At 31.3% G+C, this 24,045-nt stretch overlaps 1 protein-coding gene across 1 annotated transcript in view; it reads left to right on the forward strand.

Moving 5' to 3' along the window:
- Fib (rRNA 2'-O-methyltransferase fibrillarin) overlaps nt 1–24,045 on the forward strand; it is a 41,947-nt gene that overhangs the window by 7,741 nt on the left and 10,161 nt on the right. Inside the window, exons 2-7 of the mRNA XM_067275523.1 lie at nt 1,937–2,176; nt 3,097–3,147; nt 11,422–11,516; nt 14,076–14,246; nt 15,132–15,264; nt 17,698–17,810. Coding sequence (XP_067131624.1) covers nt 1,937–2,176; nt 3,097–3,147; nt 11,422–11,516; nt 14,076–14,246; nt 15,132–15,264; nt 17,698–17,810 — 803 coding nt within the window. The remainder of the gene's footprint in view (nt 1–1,936; nt 2,177–3,096; nt 3,148–11,421; nt 11,517–14,075; nt 14,247–15,131; nt 15,265–17,697; nt 17,811–24,045) is intronic.

Raw genomic sequence — 24,045 nt, forward strand, 5'->3', positions numbered from 1 at the left:
TAAAAGATAACTATCCACTTGTCTCTGGAAGAAAAAAGAATTTTTAAGAGAAAAAGTTATCCAGAATTGCATTTGGGGAGAAACCATGCTCTCTTAAGTTGTAACTAGAGGATTTGATCATGGGATCCCGACCACGTTTTAGTACCGAAATTTTCGGGATTAAGTTTTCCTGGTCCCGAGATTTTCGGGATTGACATCATTTTAAAAAAGTTGCAAAATAGACTGCATGAAGCGAAACGTTCAGTGCGAGTGCTCTTAACAGAATTGCTTGCCTATCATTTTAATATAAAACTTCTTGTATTTTGAACTAAAATGATCGGCAAGCAGTTATCACTGGGTTACCTGTTAGATGATCAGGGCCGGATTTAACAATCAGAAGCCCTTGGCACAAATACGGTGGGAACCCCTTTTAAGAGTAGGCAATTTGATAATTTAGAAAATTTACACAAAATACTGTGCTTTCAACTAGATTTTAACTAGGAAGTTGTAAATTTCATTTAAAAATAAGGTTATTGTAAACATACATATATTTTATTGTGTAAAACTAATTATTTTAATTTAATTGAAAAATACCTATGTAAAATTTTTTCCCGGAATTTTCCGATATGTTTCATAGGTTTTTTCCCGGGTTTGGTTTTCTCTGCCTATGGCCCTCATGATTAGGCCACACTAGGCTGTCGCAATAATAGAAAAAAAAATTTATGTTTAAACATAGTTTTGTGGTGGCCCTGGGCACCGGCCCCAAATGCCCTTATGTAAATTCGGCCTTGCATAAAGGTTTTTTCAATTTATGTATGTTTAAAGAGATCTCACTAATGCTTGAAAAAGAATAACTTTAACATGAAGACTGAGTGATTTTAAGTCTGGTTAGTCTGACTCTAAGTCTGATTAGAGTGATTTGATTAGCTAGGTGTAACAGTAAAATACGTTGATTTTTGTCAAAATTTTAATTTCATTGATTTTTGTCAAAATTTTGATTTGTTGATTAAAGAGCTGATTTCTGTAAGACTTTCTTATTTTTTATTTTTTATTAACCCTCAATACCGAAATAATCCCGGGATCCTGGGATTGACTAAGTAGAATCCCGAAATCCCGGGATTAGAAATAAGGGCCGGGATCGAATTCCCTAGTTGTAACAAATGTTTAGCCATTCATCAACCAGCTTTGATGTAGACACACTCTTGAAGATGAAAGACAATGAACAGAATATTGCTGATTCATTATTCTACACCATGACAATGTCAGACTACATATTGCACAGTGAACTATAGATTTGTTTTAGATATAGTAATAAAAGTTTGAAAGTTCATCATCCTATAGTCTGGTTCTGGTGCAATTTGACTTTTATATTTTCTCACATTTGAAGGAATTTGTGTATGGTTGTCATTTTGATGAATGTTAGCTATCACTGTTGGGTAGGCTATAGCAACAGGTACAGTACAAGAATTTTGAAATAAGCTCATTACATATTTTGATAAATGCCTGAATAATTTTGTTGAGAAATAGCATATGCTTGCAGATAAATTCTGTATGTTTTCATTTTAGTAATAAAAATATATGAATATGTTGTATTTGTAAAAGTACTTTTTGATCATTCCAGTATTTTAGCAAACACTATTAAATAGCATATGACTAATATAAGTTTATCTTTAAAAAATCTGAGAATTGAAACTAGAAAATTGTAAATCTTTACTGTTGTTACAGTACTTAATCTGTTATTGAATTAAATTGGGTTGTAATATAAATTTTGTATTACATCTTTTATATATTATTGAATTTATTACTATATTCCTATGTTCTTTGTGAAAGCTATTTTATATTGTCAAGGTTTTTCTTTCAAATATTGATTATTTTTGTTTTTAATATATTTTAAAAACATTATATATTATTTATTATATTATGTTTTGTTATAATTTATTATTTTTAAAATATAAAGGATTCAGTCCCAGAGGTGGTGGAGGTGGCGGATTTCGAGGAGGTAGAGGAGGCAGAGGTGGTGGAAGAGGAGGTGATCGTGGCGGTTTTAGAGGTGGAAGAGGAGGTGATCGTGGTGGTTTTAGAGGTGGAAGAGGGGGTGGAAGAGGAGGTGATCGTGGAGGTTTCAGAGGTGGAAGAGGAGGTGATCGTGGAGGATTTAGAGGTGGGAGAGGTGGTGGAGGAAGAGGAAGAGGAGGAGGTAAATAATTTTGTTTAATAATAACAAATAGATGTTTAGTTTTGAAATTTACATTTTAGATAAATTTTATTTTAAATTAAATTTTTGCTTTTTGTTGTTACTTTTTACTTATTTATAAAATATGTAATCATGGTTTATTTTCCAAACCATTTCTTTCTTAATTTAACACTAGGAAGACTCAAAGTTTTTGGCACTCAGATTTTTTGTCAATGTCTTGAAGTTTATTTAGAATATTCAACACACTAAGATGAATGGCCATGATGATATTCAGCAGCAAACATTTATATGTAAACAATGTGATAGCAAAGTAAATATGACCAAAAACAAAACCAAACACAAAACATCAGCTCAGACCATAGACAATCAGTTTGTAATGAGTGGGAATCTCCTAAACATAGTAGGGAACCTAACCAGATGCAGGGATATAGCCGCATGGGGTAGCAAGGCACAGCATTTCCCACTCTAACGTTCTTCCATCCCTTCATACTCTGCCAGCCCCTATACAAATTTAAAAGTAAACATGTAAAAATGTCACAAGGCAGTTGATCACTGAGTGAAATAAAACAGATACCAGATTCATCAACAGACACATCAGATACTAGGCTACTTGAACAGACTTGAGGTAGAGAAGAATAAAAGTTAATACTTTTTCTTGTTCTGCCATTTATTTATTTGTTTTTATTGAGCATTGTCATACATAGAAAAAGTCAAAAAATTTCAGGCTATCCTGATTATTGTTATGCAAATATTCAAAAAATGAAATGGGTCAAAATGACCCCTTCAGTCTTTCTGGTGTTAAAACAGTAAATACATACAAAATAGTTATATTGTATTATTATAGTATGTAGAAATAAAATTTCATTGATCATGTTTTAATATATTGTATTGTAAGTTATTTTTATGAATTTCAATTTTTGTAGGTCGAATGGGTGGTGGTAAAAAGACATTTGTTGAACCTCATAGGCATGAAGGTATGTATATGTGTATATAACTAGTCTGCAGTATTTCTATACTGCAATAGAATTTTATATGATATATACCAAATGCTAAATACACTTAATAAGATAATTTGTAAATCTAATATTATATACATGTGTGAATTAATAATCTACAGGGGTGACTGTTATACCTAGAAATGGATTTTATAAAACAGGCTTTTATTATTTTAATTTTATTTAAATAAATTACAGTAAAACCTCTTTATGTTGGACATCCTTGATTCTATAAGAATATGTCCAATTTAGACAGGTATCCAAGATATCGATTGAGTATTCTTTGTCCTGAAAGCATGGAAATGAATCTAGATTTGCAGGCATAGTGTGCCTGTTCTAAGATTTATCAAGCAACATGTGTGTTTGTGTTGAGTGAAATAATATATTATCAACTTACTGATTTTTCTTCGAGTGCTGTATAGTGTTAACATTTTAAACATGAACACAATCACCATCAGAATCATATAATATTTAGCTTTATATGATAGAAACCAAATCAGTTAAAACAATATTTTGCCACAAATACTTTATAGTACTGATAGCAATTTATACCAATAACATAAATTCCAACACATTTTCAGTTTTCAACCACAAATGTTTTATGCTTTGTTCAGAGACTCTTCAGGTGGAGTAAGAGTATATGGAGCTCAGCAGAACTAGAATTCTTTCTTGTTACTCCACCCGAAGAATGTTCCTGAATGAAGCATAATGTTTGTAGTTGAAAAGTCAATGTAAGTTGTATGATAAACTTAAATTAGTTAGAGTATAGTTTCAGCTTCTGTGATGTTTCCATATAATACTGATAAGAAACACTTTTACAATTTTCCTGTTTTATTGAAATAATCAGTGGTAAAACTTTATTCTATTGATTTTCATTTGAGATTCTGTTCAGTTTTTTTCTGTCATAATTCAAACAAGGTTTAAAGAATGTTTGGCTGATCATAAGCAAAAAGTATAATACTCCAATTCTTCCAAGCATTCTTAAGGTCTGTGATAATAGATGGGTCTCTTGCCACAATTTCTCTCTCTTCATCTGAAAATTTTTTTGCCTCGGGTGTTCTTTCTCTATGATATCATCCATTGTGTTCCCATTGCAACCATCATTGGACTTCCAAGATATCATCAAATGAAATGGCAGCTTCTGTCACAAATTTGGCCATGATATTCTTTAGGCAGAGCATTAATTTCTTTTTCAAGATTTTCATTTCTAATTGTCTTCAGCACAGTTGGATGGCTAAGGAAGATAATCAGTCTACCACTGGAGAACTCAAAATCAAATCCAGACAGGTCAAAAAACCCAAGAATTGTTTTTGAGAATAGTGATTCTGGATATGTTAATGTGGGTACCGAGGAGGAACGACGAGGTCAGACCTCTGTCCATCTTTGGCTAACAAGTCGGAGGGACATGCCCGCGAGTCAGAGATGGCTTATTTGTTGGTAGGGATCCCGTAGGGACGGGACTACTTTTCATCCGGTCGAGTGTAGGAGGGAAGGTGGAGTCGTGGTAAGGCGATAAGTGAATATTCGAGCAAACAAGACACCATGTAACAGGATAACAACAATTTAATGAAAAAAAAAGTTACAAAAATCTGACATTAAAGGGGTGACATATATAAAAAGCTATATGTCCCTACCACTCGAGGAGAGAGAGAGCTCACATAGATGGGTTCCATATCTCTTAGACAATCCAATGTTCTATAGCGTCGTACCCATATACCAAATCGGTAGGATATCCACAGTTTCGCACAAGAGACGTAAATTCCCTCAGATTCAGAGACGGGACTTATTTTTAAGCAAGAGACGTTAATTATCTTCGGCACACCCTCTATCTACCGGTTGACCCCCTAGGGGGGGAAGCCTCTTATATAGCTTTTTGCTGGGAAAGTTGGTCACGTGAATGTGATTAGGCCCCAGGTGTTCTCGGGATTGGAAACAATATGGCGAATTCAGGCACTAACTATAAACTTAAGTTGCAAGATGATCTGTACTCAGCGTAAGAACAATGGATAGTTGACAGTTATACGGCCGGGGACGCATATTTTCTCGGCCAGGACCTTTTCTAGCGAGGATGTTTATAATAGGAAAATTCTCAATTCACATATAGGGAACAATTATTATAATTTTACGTTCAGGGGGATTTCCAGATCTCACATTAAACTCCATTCCTCACCACTTGACTACCCCATTGTGGGACCAGCTGAATCCACCATAGGCTAGAAAAAAAGGCCCTCATCCACACGACAGAAAAAATATTTAAAAAATTTTTATATACAATTTACAGTGCACTTAATGATGATGTAGGTTCAAAAATACATTAAAACATGGATCAGATTCACAACGACAAATGTCAACTAGAGGCAAATGAAAGCTGCCAGGTTTTTCTCTAAAACTGAAAAAAATTAGCCAAATTTATAGTCAATTTCCAGGATTTTTGGACACCAAAGTGTATGCTAAAGCAATCAAAATGGCAGCCCTGTTCTTTAGGTAGAAATGATGACTTGAGGCTATTGATGGTCAGGAATTTGAAAAATCTTCCCAAATACCATAAGGAAACTTATGACAAATACTTTTTATTAACTTTTAACTAATAAGAACTGAAAACAGGACACCTATGTAGGATGATTCAACAGTTAAAAATTAGAAACCCAAATTTCTGAAAATGTCAAATTTAAATCACAAAAAGGTAAGATACAGAGTATCATGTACATTTAAAAGTGTAAGGCTTTGTCTGATTCATCTGAAAGTGTTTAAGATATGGAAGTGTTCACGATATAGGTGTACAAATTTGTAACATGGAAGCCAATCTGGTTATAACTAAATACAGAAAAGAGAAGCACTTATGGAATAATTATTTTTTTCTAGAAATATGCTCTAATTATAAAAGAAAAATATTTTGAGATACAATGTACCATGTGGTTTCTTGGGACATGCTGTTATTAATGGATCATTTAATTTTATATGAAGCTAAAATAATGAGGAAGGTTAACAGCTGTAGGATATTTACATTTTTACACTCTTTTGATGGCATTATTTTTAATAATAATGAATGAAAGTAAAAAGAAAATATCCTTTGTATCTTGGAACAGTCTTGAGGTACAAAAGTTCCCATATTCTAAGGTACATAGGTAAACACATGTAATTAGTTATGCTAATGGCTTCATTATTTACTATATTAAAAATAAAATGCAGTGGAAAAGTTTATTATAATATGCTAGGCAATTACAGTAATACCTTGGTTTTCGTTGACTTTGGTTATCGTCGGTTTCAGTTTTCGTCGATTTTTTTTTGCAAAAAATTTGTCTCAGTTTTCTGGCATGCCCAAGTGACCTCGCAGCTAATTTTGCAAAAACAAAGGGCAACCCACGCGTTTTCCGGCTCAGTGCGGTGTTATTTCTTGTTCTGTGAGCATTACCCATCATTGGCCAACGTTTCCATTCCCTGAACACTGGGAGTTCGGTCATGGGTTTGCACTTCACCAGGACGGGCTGGTCATGTGGAGTTTTCTGGGTTTTCTCCATGTCTGTAATGCTTCAATAGGGGCCAGTTGTCCTTAAACAGACTTCCTAGAAGGCATTATTCCCCTCAATACAACAATCATAAATGCATACAACTACTATTACATGACAATTATGTCACATCTTACCACAGGGCGATATAGGCTAGAAGCTCATGTCCAACTAACTTCTACAAGACAAGACATTACCCCATGCATCTAGCTAAACAATTCCATTGCTTTCCTTTAGATTAGTTTTTTTATATTAATTTCTTATTGCGTTTAGTATTTAACGCTATATTAATTCTCTATAAAATGTGTTTTTGGTATGAATTTGGGCTGTCTAGAACAAATTAATTGGATTTACATTGATTCATGTGAAAATAATTGCCTCAGTTTTCCTCAGTTTCGGATTTCGTAAATTGTTTTTGGATGAATTATTGACGAAAACCAAGGAATCACTGTACTGTATACATTAAAAAATTTATTAATTTACTTATTTTCCACAAAACTCACTTGATATTTACAAATTACAAAATATTTTATTATGCAATTGCCTTGGTATTTAATTGATAGCACAAATAAAAATAAAATGGTTCAAACTTTACTGGCTGCTAGGTGATACTGTAGGTAATGTATAAGTGTCCTTAGGTACAAATATGTCTCAAGATAGTCTTTCCTACTCAAAGTTTTATTTATTTTAGAAAATATTTTAAAAACCCATTTATTACTATTTTTAAAATCATTATAACTGTGTGTGTAAGATCAGTAATTATAAGTTAGAATTATAAAAAAGAACTAAATATTTTAGAATCCATACTTGTAATTACTTTGAGATTTGCCTATTTATATTAATGATGATAACTAATTATATTAAGTAGTATAAATACGAGGCGTGTTCGGAAAGTAAGTACTGTTTTGTTCTACCGCATCCGCAGCGGTAGTATTGCAGTTCAGCGCCTGCCATATGTGTTTCTGGTTGATTATCAGTCCAGTGACGCCATTACAGCCGGATTGTGTTCTTTTTCTACGTGTTAGTGAGCGTTTAAATTGTTTAAGACGATTGCCGATTCTGCCAACTGTGAAGTGCGTTCTGTAATACAGGTTTTGAATGCAAAGAATGTTAAGCCAGTTGAAATTCATTGTCAACTTTTAGAGATTTATGATGAAAATGTAATGAATGATGGAATGGTGAGAAAGTGGGTTTGACAATTCAATGATGGACGCACCAATGTTCATGATGAAGCACGGAGTGGGCGGCCTTCTGTTGTCAAAGATGGTTTGGTTGCAAAAGTGAATGAGAAAATTCGTGAAAACAGATGGTTCACAATAAGATTGCTTTGTGATGAGTTTCCACAAATTTCAAAAACTGTTTTGCATGAGATCGTCACAAATCACTGAAATTATCGCAAATTGTGTTCCCATTGGGTCCCCAAAATGCTTACAGATGTCCAGAAAACGAAGCGATATGGAAGTGCTTTGACACTTCTTACCCGATACAGTGAAGAAGGTAATGATTTCCTAAACAAAATTGTTACCGGTGATGAAACTTGGGTTTGTCATATCACTCCAGAATCAAAATAGCAGCGGCTGTCTTCACTGGCGGCATCTTTCTTTGAAGAGGGTATAGACAAGTTGGTTTCCTGATATGAGAAATGTCTGAACAATGGTGGTAAATGTGTAGAAAAATAGTTTCTGATATGCTCTTTCATGTAAAAATAAATTTTGTTTTGAAAAGAGATTTTTTTATGTGAGTTTTTCCAAAACGGTACTTACTTTCCGGACACGCCTCATAAATAAATATGACTATAATTAGTGAAAATTTTGTTTTCCATTGGCACTATTTTTCACTAATTACTTTGTTTTGAGTTTAGTACTGTTACTGTAATGTTCAGATTTATAGCTGCAATAATACTGTATCTGGACTTTAAATTTGTATATAATAATTTGTTAGTAGGCTGACTGATTTGCCTTTCCTCCAGACTTATCAAATTGATTGTATAAAGTGATGACAGCTTTACTTCATAATACAGTAGACCCTTTTATAAAACGGTAGATACGTTCCGTGTTATATGAATTCCATGTTATACGAGTCACTTAGATTTTACAAATACATGAGCTGTTCACAGCCCGGCACTTGTGCAGTTTAGGGGATACAGCTGTTTGAAAGGTTTTCTTCCATAAAATTAATCAATTCTAGACTAACTTGACTCAGACATTTCCAAAACACATATAATTTTTTTGGGAATAATCCATATAAACTTTGCTATAAACAAAAAATTGTAGGAATACATACTGAGTACGCACCGTTTGAAGACACCATTGCTTAAGCTTGTTTTTGTGGAGGAGCAGCTCGTCGAACAGCAGACGCATTTCCTGATAAGTTATTCTGTCTGCGAAAAATTCGCTGAACTTTGGAGACATCATTAATAGTAATGAAATTTTTATGGCCGTTGAATAATAAATGTTTTTTCAGTAGGTTCATTGCTCATTTAACCTCAACGGTTTGTGCAATGTCCACTATTGGTCCAGATTCAACCAATCCTGTCGAGACACGAGTTGGCCGTGACAATCTGTCTCATTCTTTTACTGTGTTATATGAGCCTCTTTTAGCGTGTTATACGAACACGATCACAATTTTTCCATAGTGTTATACGAATCCGTATTATACGAACCTGTGTTATAGGGGGGCTACTGTATAACTTTTATTTTCAATAAGTATTTCAGGTACTTTTTTTATTTATATTCCTCTTCACTTTTACAACATTTGCATCTAGAAATAATTTAATAAAAAAAACTGAATTTTACAGCATATTTACAAATTAAATTTCCATATTAAAATTATTTTCTTTTTACATTAAAATTTAATATAGATAAATTTCATTTAAAACATTATTTTTAAAATATCTTAAATAACATTTGTATATTAAGATTATTTTTGTTTATTTATTAACTCATTGAATATTTTGATCAGAATATACTTATAAATGTTTTTACAGTACTTTCATCTCAATATATTTACACTGGTTCTGTCAGTACTAAAACTGTTACTTGTTTATTCTCTCCATGTTGTTCTCTCAATGTTACCATTAAATCATTTTTTTATTACTACTAGAAGGCTGCTATAAAAATCAAAGATAAACTTTATAGCATATTTCCTAAATTTAAGGTGGTTTGTAAGAAATTGCTTTATTATACTTAACTATTTATGTTTTATTAGCTTTATTTTTGTTTTATTGGTTATGTTATTTCATTATTGTATTGGAGTTAGCAAACATTGTGTAAATGACATTGTCAATATAAATGTAAATAAATAAAATAAATAAATGATAAAAGTTGGTGTCATTGTATTTAAATTTAAAAAATCTTTTAGAAATAAAATCAATTATAATTATACTTACTTTATTGCTAACTATTTACTATTTGAATTTGTAACTGTGAAACAATACAGAATATACAGTGAACTTTGAAAACTGATGTTATATTCTTTTACTCTACTTGATATGTCAGTCTTGGTGTTCAACAATGACTGCCAAAGTGCCAAAACTATAGATTGTGGCATCCTCTTATGATCACAAGGTGGCAAAATGGTCTCAAAAATTTGTTGGATTTTTACATGTTGAAACATCTATAGCTCTTCTATCTGAAAGCCCTAGTTCTCCCAGGGCTTTCAGGACATTATTGCACTCAACGAACATGAAATTCAATACATTTCATCTTTTTTCAAAAAACATTATTTGAGATGAAAATTACTCAAAAGATAGTTTTTGAAACATTAAATCAGGAAAATATACAAAATCAAAAGACTTTTTAAATGCAGTCACATTAATTGAAGATTTGTACTGGTGAAAAAATATGTTAAATCATAGAATATTAAATTGAGAGAACAGTATATAACTTCATATGTGCATTTGATATAATGTTCTCCATAGGATCTAAAAAATTTGATCACATTGTGTAGAGGAACCCTTCTGCCCATATAGTACAACCTCAAATACATGGTGGCTATTGTTTATCAATTTACCATTTAGTTTATCAGTCACACTTCCAACATCTTTTTCCATTCAAGGGTTGCAGCTGTGTTTGCACAGTGGCAAGTACTGTACATAGTATAAGCATGCTTCAGAAACTACACTTTTGATGATGATGATAATAATGTCACATTGATATCTTTAAATACAATATCATTTTAATTCAATTGTTTTTAACTGTCTTCTTCAAGAAAGATAAAAACATTCTGACGACTGAAAATGTTAAAATATAATTTTTAAATTATACTGCATTTAAAAGTGTCACTGTGCCATTATTAATATAAGTGTGGCTGATAAAATATTGCAAATGAGCCAATTGAATCCGAACTATGCTGTTAGCTGCCAATTTAAGCTGGATGATAAGTTGGAATTTATATTATATACCTTGTATGCAGATCAAACTCAATGTATTGCATTATATCAACCAGTGTACTTTTGTTTTTATCAATTATTAAAAAAATGTTTATATTTAATTTTTTCTTCTAGTAATAAATAATTACAGAAATGACAAGCTAATGCAACCTAAATATAAGTTCCTGTAAGGTCTCAAATTATTATGTATGTTACATGTTTGAGTATATTTTATGTCTGCTGAATAGGGGGGAAGTTTTAAATATATAAAGGATATACAGAATATATTTCTCATTTAAGATAAATATCTTAAATGAGAATTATAATTTTAAAAATTTATAAATATCTTATAAAAGAACTTTTTTATTTTTAATTTAGGTGTTTACATTGCTAGAGCTAAGGAGGATTCTCTTGTTACTAAAAATTTAGTAATTGGTGAATCTGTGTATGGAGAAAAGCGAATTTCTGTTGAGGTATGTGTAAATTTAAACTTAATCAAATTTGTTGTTATATACTGTATTTTTTTTTACTCGCATATAAGACGAGGTTTTGATTTATTTATCACAGCTTCAAATTCCTAGGTTGTCCTGTATGCATGAGCAAAAGATTCTTTGCATTTTGCAAATAATTTTTGTGAACAGTGTATTTGCATTTTTACTGGATTCTCACCGTCTTGTATTTAAAAACATAAGTATACTATCTGGGTCGTTTGAATCGTTCTTGTATAATGTCAGGAGTAAAGATGAATAGCAATAGGAAAAGCAAAGCTTTTGAATTGAATTCCAAATTCAAATTCCAAAATCACACAGGAACACGATATAAGTTTTAATTGACAGAAAGTGGATTTGACTGTTAAGAATTGGCAAAAAAAGTTCTTGATTATCCAGCTTTACATGAACAAATTATGTTGTCAATTTTACAAGATTTTTCCTTAAAATTTAAAATGCCAGTAATTTTTGCAGGACAATGTGTGCATTTACGTGCATTTGATATTTTACTTGTGATTAAATGAAATAAATTTAGAATTGTATTAATAAATCTAATTTTCTTTATTTTGATCTTTAAATTCACACCTCGTCCTATATGCAAGTAAATACGTTATATATAAGTATGTATATCTCAGATGATGATGATTTAATTTTTTATATAATTTATACATGAACACATGATACAGTGAAATTTATCTACTAGATTAGAAAATAAGTCTCAAAACAGAAAACTTTTGTACATAAAATAGTGTTATAAGCTATGAACTTGTCTAATTAAGAAATAGATCTTTTTGGTATCAATTGCTTAATGTAATCTGACTAAAGTGGAATATTCTATCGTAACAGCAACTAAATTCTAAATCAGTTATGACACATTCTATGAGTATTGTTTGTGTACAGAATTTTGTCTCTGTACATCACGTTTTGGTGTTTTGAATATGTCTTTGAAATAAATACTTACATTAGAGAAAAAACGGTTTCAAATATAAATTTTAATATTTTTAATTTTCTCTTGTTTTACATTAATAAAGGCATAACCCTGTATAAAATGGAAATTAGGAATAGCATTATCAGTAAATTGGTTTTTTTGTAAGCAATTAAAATATGTTGGTAAATATACAACTAACTTAATATTTTTTACCAGTAAATTTGGTAAAGTTAGTTAGACATAATTTATTTTTTTTAAGTCAAATATTTATGTACAATATATTTATATTTTTAGATATTAAAGATATATGAAAGTGCCAAATGTTTCTATTTAAACTGTAAAAGTAGTTTATCATTTATCTTTTAAATTATTACTTTACAGTTCTTTACAATTTCTAAAGTATCATATTACAGCAGCACCATGCTAGATATTTTGGCAGTTTATTTCTTTGCCCACAAAGTACCTTACTGTGACAGCAGTGCTAAATGGTGTAGTGCCATTTCATGCATTTTAGTGTATTGTGAGGTGTAGTGGCTGAATGAATTGGACTATTGTAGATTGGGTCCACAATGGGTTGTAATTCAGATTGTGCACCTTTCTTAGGAGCTCTGTTGTACACCTTCCTTTGGCCACATCATCCTGATGTTCGGCTAGGTGGGTAGCAAGCACTCTTGCTGTGGTCCCAATGTATCTCATATTGCTCCCCATTACAGGATTTTTCAATGGTACTGCATAAACTCCCCATTTCTCAAAGGTAAAGAACTTATCCTGATCATTGCAGATGAGTCTGTGCAAGTTTGGTAGTGGAGTATAAATATTGAACTAAACAACATTGACTTAGTGGTACGTGCAGCAGGTTTTTTCACATGTTAAGTACACACATCTGCTCAACGTGGTCAAGAAAACACTATTTCCAAACACCACACTAAGCAACGAGAAGGAGGTCACAGTTGTTCAACCATCATTACCATACTTTGGACCTCTTTCTACGAAAATAGTTTCGTCGAAAGCGCTAGTGATTATAGCGATATTCGTAAACACTTAACGCCTGGATGTGAATTTTCTCGTTTCTTGCTTGTGGTGAGTTTAACTGAATTTGATTGAAATTTTTACCACAATTAAACTAACTGGGAAAACATTAGCTGAAAATGTTTGATTAGTCTCTAACTGCATCAACAGTTATTGTGATCAAAATATAAGAAGTTGTGGGAACAAAAATAAGTACATTTAAGAGTATATAAAAAAGTTAATTGCTTAAATCTCAGAGTTTAATCTCACTAGAAATTCTGTAGTTTATTATTTCTCAATGAATTGACGATTATGAAAATCTATAGAAAAAGTTTCAAAATAAATACTGTGTAAAATAACTACGATTTATGACATTAGATAGATAAATTAGAATCAGTAATAGTAAAGTCTATTTGAAAGTTTTATTTTACAACTGTATTCTTTATTTGAAAGTTATTTATTATTTGTAAATAATGTCCAAATTTTGTTATAGTTAAAATTTGTTTATGACTATAATATAAATATACAAAATTTATCATAATAAAGTAAATTTTAAAGTGGTAATATTTATTTATTTATTTATTTATTATTTTTTTTTTTTTTGTTAGGATGAAAATGGAAAAATTGAATACAGAGTGTGGAATCCATTTAGATCTAAACTGGCTGCTGCTATACTTGGTGGAATAGACCAAATTCATATGTCACCTGGTTCAAAAGTTTTGTATCTTGGAGCAGCATCTGGTACGACAGTTTCTCATGTGGCTGACATTGTTGGACCAGTAAGTAAATTTTTATTTTGATTATTCCATAAACAATTCTTATTAATTTATACTAATTTATTTGTGCTTATTATTACAAGATTTTGATACTTTTCTGTTAATGGGATGCGAGTTGTAACTCTAATCCAATGTATGATACAATCATCTGCATTACTTTGCTAAGATTATCTTTTTTTAACTATTTATCTCATATAACTATGCGCTTTCACTGTTTGTGGAGTACTTGATGCTATATAGTTTTAGTGGTGTGGAGGCTTGCCCTCACCTGGGCGCTTTGGTGTGAGGGACAGTGAATCACAAGCACACATGTGGAGTGTCAGTCAAGGCAAGTGATAGCGAGCCTTGATGATGTAGAACATGGAGAATAGGCAGTATACTAATACATGTTTAAAACTGACCTCTAGAGGCAAATATCTCACAAAAGATTGAGTGTACAAGTACAGTTTCTTTGACATTTTTGCTCGTATGGGGGTTAATAATTCTGGAGATGCAAAATCCCTCATTGGGAGCTTGAATCTTATCCATTGCTGTACATATCAATTGGCATTCTGTTAACAGAAAAGTACCAGATTTTTTACAGTTAATACTTTTTAGTAGTTTGTATTCCCATCAGAAATCTAGAATTACATATATATATATATATAATTATAATATTTTAGAAGTTTATGTGAAAAAGTCATCTGTGTTAATTTGCATATCATCTATGAAGAAACTAAAAAAATATTTGAGAGTTTAATGAAGGAAATAGATTTATGTTATTAACTATGTTGTTTAAATTTCTGAATTTTTTATTTGAAATATGTATTGTTATAATGCATTTTATATACAATAAGTTTGTTATTTCATTAAAAATGAATTGTAATAATAATAATTTTAATATTGTAGGAAGGATTAGTTTATGCTGTTGAATTTTCTCATCGATCAGGACGTGATCTAATAGGTGTTGCACAGAAAAGGACAAATATTGTACCAATAATTGAAGATGCACGTCATCCACATAAATATAGAATGGTTGTTGGTATGGTTATTTTAAATTTTATTTAAATATAAATTACTTTATTTAAATACCATATTTTATGAACTATAAGACGCGCCTTAATTTTTAAGCAATTTTTTAAAAAATAGATTAACTAGATATTAAACAATAGATTAACTAAATATTAACTTCAAATTTGTAAAATTAAAATCAGGGTAGTAGGTAGTAGCTTTTAAGGTTTTGTTTAGATGTACAAAGAACACAACAAAGTCATTTCCTGTTCACCAATCACAAATACTGTAGATTTTAAGTATGTTTATGTGAAGCTATCCACCAACTAATGCCAAATATTATCAGGCTAGAAATGGCTATAATATTAATAATTTATAAGACAATTTGTCACTAGAGTTAGGTGTTAGGCACCATCTATTGATAAATTTAATAATTATAATTTTAATTAAATAATTTAGAACTACTGGAAGAAAAGAATTGGCCCAGAGCGGGACTCGAACCCGCAACTCCTGCTTACCATGCAGATGCGTTTGCACAGTAAGCAGCAGTTGTGGGTTTGAGTCTCACTCTGGGCCGATTCTTTTCTTCTAGTAGTTCTAAATTATTTAAATTATTAATTAAAATTATAATTAATAAATTTATCAAGAGATGGCACCTAATGCCTAACTCTAGTGTCAAATTGTCTTATAAATTATTAATGTTATAGCCATTTCTAGCTCGATAATATGTGGCATTAGTTGGTGGATAAATTTAAATATATCAAGTTTGATGATGATTATTTCAACTAATCTTTATGAATAATATACAAATAAATTTTATAAAATTTACTGTAATTGCCAACATAATTCACATAAATGTAAACAAACATCATCATCAAGCCTGATATATTTATACGAAATATATATGTAGTCTGAAGAGGCCATGAAGACTGTTTGAATCTGTAATGTAAATAGTAAATAAAATAAAATTGATTTTCAAGCCTTTGTCATTAATGGTGAATAGGAAATGACATTATTATAATTTTTTTAGATCTAAATAAACAACTTATTATTATAAACAACTTAATCATTGTATAGACATATTTTCTGATTTTTATTGAATTAATATGAAATGTTGATAAATTATTGAACTTTCTAAAAGTTACAAATATTTATAAAGAGATTTAATTATTTATTTATTTATATCTATATACATCTTGTTGTTATACACAGTTTAACTGTTGTATATTTTTGTTATTGGTTCTTTGTTTTTTGTTTTGTTTATTTTTATTGTTATTTATGTACTTATATATACCATAAGATGTGGTGCAGCTTGGCCTATGTGGCCCTTGTGCCAAAAAACCTTAACCAACCAACCAACCAATAAAATTGAGAAAGTTAAACTAATACAATAATCTTCAGTTTGAGTTGACTGGGAATGGAACAACCTTGAATTATCAAACTCTTAAGTATATATATATACAATGGGAAACAGTAATAAGTAAATGTGTTAAATACTGTTATATTCATTTTATTGGCTAATAAGTTTAGGTACATATCTATATAATACATAAGCATATGCTAAGATGTGGAACACATTATAAAATAAGAGTAAAGTAACTGTTCCTGGCAGCTGTGTCACTGCTGGCAATCATATCATTTCATAATGCAATAAATTGAAAACTGTTAATATATCTTTCAGTGTTTGCTGAATAATTCAAATCAAATGTGTTTCATCAAACATTTATTTAAATTTGTGTGTGGGGTTGAGATTCTACCATCCTTAATCCAAAGTACTGTTACTTTGGGTTAAGGATGGTAGAATCTTGAACTATCAAAACCCTACTGTATAATTTAATAACGTTAAGATAACTAACTTTTGTCTCATCAAACAATATTAGAAGATGAATTAGGTGATTATTAAAGCAATATGTTAATATTTTTACATTTGTCATCAAAAGAAATAAAAATTGCATGTATATGAGGTCTGACACAAAAAATAAGACTAACCCAGTCTCAATTTTGGTTCATTGGTCTATCCTTTCCCACTTTTGGGAACCAAAAGTGGTTGGGGATAGACAGAGACATTATTGTAGATCATGTTCTAAGTTGTCACCATAAGACAGTGTTTAACTCTGTTGCTTTACTCAGTATGAGTGGATGCATGTTCAAAGGAAAGAATTTTTTTCAGTAGATGATGTGAAAGCAACAATGACAGATCTTTAACACACGTTCAGAAAATGATCTAAAAAATTGTTTTGTTGGCAGCATTGTAGGAAGCTGCATACCATGCTGCCAACATTCAAAATGTGTATCAACTCAGAAGAGAACTATTTTGAAGATCATATTTGATTTGCTCAGTTTATTAAATAAAACAAGATACAGGCATAGTCATGTTTTACTGTGTCATATCTCATATATATAAATACAATTTGTTTGTATAAATAGACCTTATGCAAAATATTTAATAATCTTTACATTTTAGGAATGGTTGATACCATATTTGCTGATGTAGCTCAACCAGATCAAGCTCGTATTGTAGCAATAAATGCTCATCACTATCTGAAAGCTGGTGGTCATTTTGTAATATCTATAAAAGTAAGTAATTTTGTTTAAAAAAACATTTTTAGAATGTTTTAGAAAAGTTCTGAATAAATAAAAATTTAAGAAAAGTTTTCAGGTAAAACTTTTTTTTACTGGATTAAAACTTAAAAATAAAATCATGTGAAGCTACAACCAAAATTTATCAATTCAATTTTAGTGAAAATTGAATTGATAAATTTTGCAGAATTTTGAATTTCAATAGTAGATCTATAGATTGGTAATTAGGTAGTCTTTTTGAAACCATTACAGGAGATATAATTGTGTTTCAATTGATCTGAATACAGTATGTAAAATGAGAATCAAAACTTTGAACAGTAAACACAATGAAAACACTTGGGCATATTGCTAAATACAGCAACTGACCGAACTGGCTATTACCCACTATGTGTGAAATATGTGTTAGTGTCTAAAAATAACACCTTTTTAAGGTGATGAATTATATAGTTTCTACTGTATGTACAGTACCTAAGGCTAATTTATTTATTCTTTAAATTGAACTATTTTTGCCCTGTCAGTGCAGTTTGTTTTTTAATGCCTATTATTCAATCAGATTCACATTGAGGATGGCTGTCGCAGGTATCCTAAATGGGAACCTGACTGTGTATTAAAGTTAGATTTAAATCATAAGGCTCAGTAGAGGCGAGCTGTCAAGTAAGCTAACGAATGATTGGCTTAAAGCAGTGTGCTGTGGTCAATAGTTGGTGTGCTGTGGAAAAATGTCAAGTTTTGTGAAGATAATGCATCTACAAATAGCTGAGAGTTATGTGAGCGAAGCGCTTCGTTGCATGAGGAGCGGGACAGCCCACCCGCGCACCACATGCATGCGTGTGTCAATGTGATATTGTACCGCTGCGCCCCGCTTAGTCATCGTTGTCACGCGCTTTTGTAAACTGAAAGAAATTGCTTTTTGCCAGTAACTAGCTGCTAGTTTGTGATTGTGTCGTCGAGAAAGTAATTGACTTTTTTATTACAAATAAATAGACCCTACGTACCGCAAGTTCGTCAAGTGAAACTAATGATTCCCAAGAAGCAGAGTCAATGAAGAAAAAACCTAAGCTTGTTAATCGAAAATATGATTAGAGCTATGTACGTTATGGCTTTATATATTGCGGAGATGAATCATGCCCAATCCCAAAATGTCTTGTTTGTGGAGAAACTTTGGGTAATAATTCAATCGTGCCCAGTAAACTTTTACGACATTTAACTACTAAACACTTGTCACTGGCTCAAAAAGACAGAGTCTTTTTAAGAAAAAAGTCTAAGAAACAGGTAACTCTCATGAGTTTGTCTTTCAAAACATCAGACAAAGCGCAGAAAGCAAGCTACATGATCGCTAATATGCTTGTTAAATCCAAGAAGCTTCATTCTCTCGCTGAAACTTTAATTTTACCTGTCTGCAAAGAAGTTGTCAAGATTATGATTAGCCAAGAAGCCGCTAAGGAAATTGAAAAAATACCTGTGTCAGCAAATACGATCTCACGTCAAATTAATGATATTTCTAGCGACATTCAATCAACGTTAATTGAAAAATTAAGACTTTTGGAGTTTGGAGTTTTTGCTCTACAAGTTGATGAGGCTACTGATATTAATGGTCATGTGCATCTCATATCAAATGTGAGGTACACTGATGAATATGAAATAAAAGAGGACTTTTTATTTTGTCTGCCACTACCTGGTTATACCACTGCAGAAGAAATATTCAAAGTAACAGATCAGTACTTCAGTGAGCATAATTTGGAATGGTACAACTGCATAAGCATTTGCACAGATGGAGCAGCAGCTATGACAGGAAAAATTAGGGGATTTATAACCAGGGCTTCTGAAAAAAACCCTAATATTAAAAATGTACATTTTACACGGGCTTTTTACACAGGGAAGCATGATGGCAAAGTTTCTGCCTGATGAATTGTCTGTCCTACAAGAAGTCAAAATTGTCAATTACATCAAATCGTGACCGCTGAACTCTCGTCTGTTTAATGCAGTGTGTCAGGAAATGGGAGCAGATCATCAGTCACTTCTGTTTCATACAAAAGTACAATGGCTTTCTCGCAGAAAAGTGCTTTCTTGAATTTACAAGCTAAAAAATTAGACCCAGACGTTTTTAGAGGCCCAGGGTTCAGATTTTGCTTCTCTGTTTAAAAGAGAAGAATGGGTAGCAAAACTTGCATATCTGGTGGATATACTCGCCAATTTAAATAAGCTCAACAAAAAACTGCAAGGCAGGAATTTAATATTTAACGTTATCGGACAAGATTGAAAGCTTTCGTGCTAAGTTGGTGTTATGGATCAGCCACGCTACCAATGGTAGTAGTGAAATGTTCCCAAATGTCATGGCTGCCAATTCAGAAAAAAAAGTGCAGACTTTGATAGTGAAACACTTGGAGCTATTAGGAGAAAAAATGAATTCTTATTTTCCTAAGTGTGACCTGCAACTTATGAACTGGGTACGAAATCCATTCTCAGATAGCAGTTCCATTGGACACCTACCAATAAACGAGCAGGAAGAATTCATGGAGCTAAAAACTGATCGGACATTAAAACTAAAATTTTCCAAAACAGAGCTAGCACATTTTTGGCTGCATATAAAAAATGAGTATCCACTGCTTTCAAAGCGTGCTATTGCAAGTCTCTTACCATTTGCCACGACCTACTTATGCGAATTGGGGTTTTCAACTCTCACTACGATTAAATCAAGAAAAAGAGAATGCCTGAGGATGATCGACCAGGCGATGAGAGCAGCCTTATCAACGATCGTTCCAAAGTTTGATCGCCTGTGCTCAGTTAAGCAGGCTCACATTTCTCATTAAACACTGTACTGATTTTTATAATAAATAAATATTAAATAAACATTGGTTTTTTTCCTTTGGTGTACCTCTAAAATTTCTTGATTTGGTAGGTGTACCTTGAACACAAAGTTTGTGGAACACTGGCTTAACGCAAAGCTTACTATACTGGAATTAGAATGCCTTCTGTCTATCTGAATTCATATTTTATTATAAAAGTAAAATATACTTTATGTAGAAAAAAGTGTATTATTGTCATCTGCTATTTTTTCCCAACTGCATATCAAATTTCAATGAGTTCTATCCATTTATTCCTGATATATGTCAATTTTTATCTATATTTTTCATTTCACTTAAAAATTATTATTATTATTATTTTTTTCTTCAGCTTCAGTCAAAAAAGTTACGTTTTGTGAAATGTCCACTTGGTGCACACTCATCATTATGTTCATCATTATAATTCTATTTTTTTTTTTTTTTTCTTTTTGACTAAATTTAAATTTTTAAATAACGGAATATTGAACTTATTTAAATTATATGAATTTAATCTTTGAACTCTGGATTAGAGGTGTGAAAAATCTAGTTCTGCTTCTGGGACTGGAACTGTTGGAACCAATGTTCCCTCTAAGCTGCGCGGCCGCGCACTGCTCAAATTGTTGCCACGCACGAGAATTTATGTGCCGCACAGGCGAGCGTGCACACTGATTTCAATTGTTGTTTACTTATTTCTCACTCTGTCTGCAACATGATTATTGCTACATATATTTCGATTAAATACATTAAATCGTTGACAAAAGATAATATTTTTTATGGAAGTATGTTTTAAAATGAATTTTAATCTCTACTTTATAATTAATTATTTTAATTTTTATAGGAAAAAAATGAGATTTTATATATATATATGCTCAGAAAAATTTTTCGCTCAGAATCTGCTTAGCAAAAATTTTCTTTGCTCAGAGAAGTATATGTTCCGCTCATCTACAATAAAAATTAGAGGGAACATTGGTTGGAACTGATGCATATGCAAAACTGTTTGGATGGAATGGTTTTTCAGAATTGTTTAGTCTGTTGGACTAGATGGTTTCACAGAATCATTATGTTATGTCAGAATTGCCGTTGGATTTGATGGTTTCTTATTGGTTATATATATAATACAATATTTGTTTCTCTCTATTCTTAGCCTTTAGATCTTCATCAAATTTTTCTTGCTTATTCTCTGGGACTCTGAGGGAAATATAGAATACTATTAAACCTGGACACCTCGCCTCTTCTCTGATTTCATTCCCCTTATTAACTTCTAAACCTTTTGCCAGATCTGTACCAAATTTTTTATAGTTATTCTCTGGGACTTGGGGAAAAATATAAAAACAAAATAATTAACAACTTTAATAAAAGTATAAATTTTAAAAATATCTATATAAATTTAAAGTACAGGTAACCCCCGTATAACACGGTACTTCTATAGCACGGATTTGCTCTAACACGGTTTGAGAATTGGGAACATCCCCCGTATAACACGGTGCTTTTATAGCACGGGTTTATTCTAACACGGTTCGGGAATGAAATAAAACTCTTGTACAACATGAAATGTAATAAAAACTGTTACTAGTTGATGATACTCATGCTGAGATCATCATATAGGATGAATAATTCTCTGGTAAAATAATAAATAAGCATTTTACCCATGAAAAAAATCTACTTTATAAAGCTGAAAAACCAGATTTTATCAATGTATGCCAAAAATGGCCACTAGGGGCGCCCCTAGCAAGTATTTAAATTAACAATATAAATTATTTTATATTTTTACAGTACAATATTCAGTATATTGTTATTTTTATTTGTAATTTTGTATTTGCCTTTCGACTTGTGAATAATAAATCCGATTTAAAGAAGGATTTAACAGCATGTTTTTTAATTCTTGGAACCTAACTCCCCTTTTCACATTAGTTCTTTGTTTCGTATAACACGGATTCGCATAACACTGCAATTTTTTGGAACGTAACTCCCGTGTTATACGGGGTTACCTGTACTCAAAAATAATTTCATTATTCCTTAAAAGTCGTGGAATTAGTTTTGTTCAAATCCAGATAGAGTTCACTGTTCCAATAAAAGTACAAAATGAAGAATGTGTTGGTAGTTCTGGAACCAGAATTGTCTCAACACTATATGGAACTTCCTAGTTGTTTTGACAGCAGTTTCAACTGAAACTATCTAACCCTAACTCTGGATTGTTAGAAATTAGAAGGTACCACTGCATATTTGCCCTTTATTGAATTTTGAAAAAATTTGAGATTAATGGATCTTTTATTTATTGAACTGTCTGTTAGTGATAAAACAACTATTATTATGATGGATATCTGAGGGAGGGTTACAGAAACTTGAACAAGCTGGGACAAGAGGGGCATGGGAAGTAAAAGTTTCAGGAAAGGTGCAGATATAATTTATGGACAGCCCTAATGGGAAACTAAGAGAACTTGCACATGACTTGTTTTACTCATATTCTACAAAATTATACTTATTATTTGATGTTACCACCAAATTATATCAAAAATCCTGCAATTATTTTTCCTGTCAGATCTAATATCAATAATAGCATTCTCATTTGAAAACGTTGGTCCTTCTATTCGTGATAAAGCATTTACTGGAATTATTTATGGTTCTTTGATGTGTTTTGTGCTGCTATTTCTGTGACTAAAGCCTACAATCAGAATTTAAGAGAAATCTTCTTCAATTTGGATATTTCAATAGACTTGATTTTATATGCTTAAATATATTTTCTTATATATACAGTAGAACTCACTTATTGTAATCACTTTAGGACTTGCCTATATTGATAACAACAATTGGTAACATTAAGCAGGATAAGTAAAATGATTTAGTGTAAATTCTGATTTTATGAACTCTGATATTAAAAGGATATTTTAAACAATTGAAAAATGTATGCATTGATAACTTTATACCTTGATTTATCTAGTATTTGTTATCTGATATAGCCTTTAACAAAAACTAGTGTATAATTGAAATAAGAGATATGAACAATTTAACATACTGTACTGGGAGGAAATAATTTAATTAACAACTAATAGCAAGTGTAAAAAAAGAAACTTAAAAGTGTCTATTCAGCTAAAGGTAATTATAACCAAATGTTGATTATAATAAACAACATTATAAGCTAAGTCTATTTTAACTTATACAGTCAACCCCCTATAAATTATCACCATTAATTTTCAGGCACTGATGGGAAGGTGAGAGTGGTAGTTTATTGAAAATGACAAGTAAATAGGAGTGTCGGGATAATAATAAGAATAACTATCACTTTTTCTTCATTTATATTACATTTGTTGATTTTTGCTTTTAAAAAAATTCAATCCAAAGTAGTTTGAACTACATTATTTCCTTGAGTTATGGAGATAAATGTATCCAATGAATCAACATGCATCAATGAT

This window comes from Centruroides vittatus, unplaced genomic scaffold (genome assembly GCF_030686945.1).
Source record: "Centruroides vittatus isolate TY-2023 unplaced genomic scaffold, ASM3068694v2 contig_628, whole genome shotgun sequence".
NCBI lineage: Eukaryota > Metazoa > Arthropoda > Arachnida > Scorpiones > Buthidae > Centruroides > Centruroides vittatus.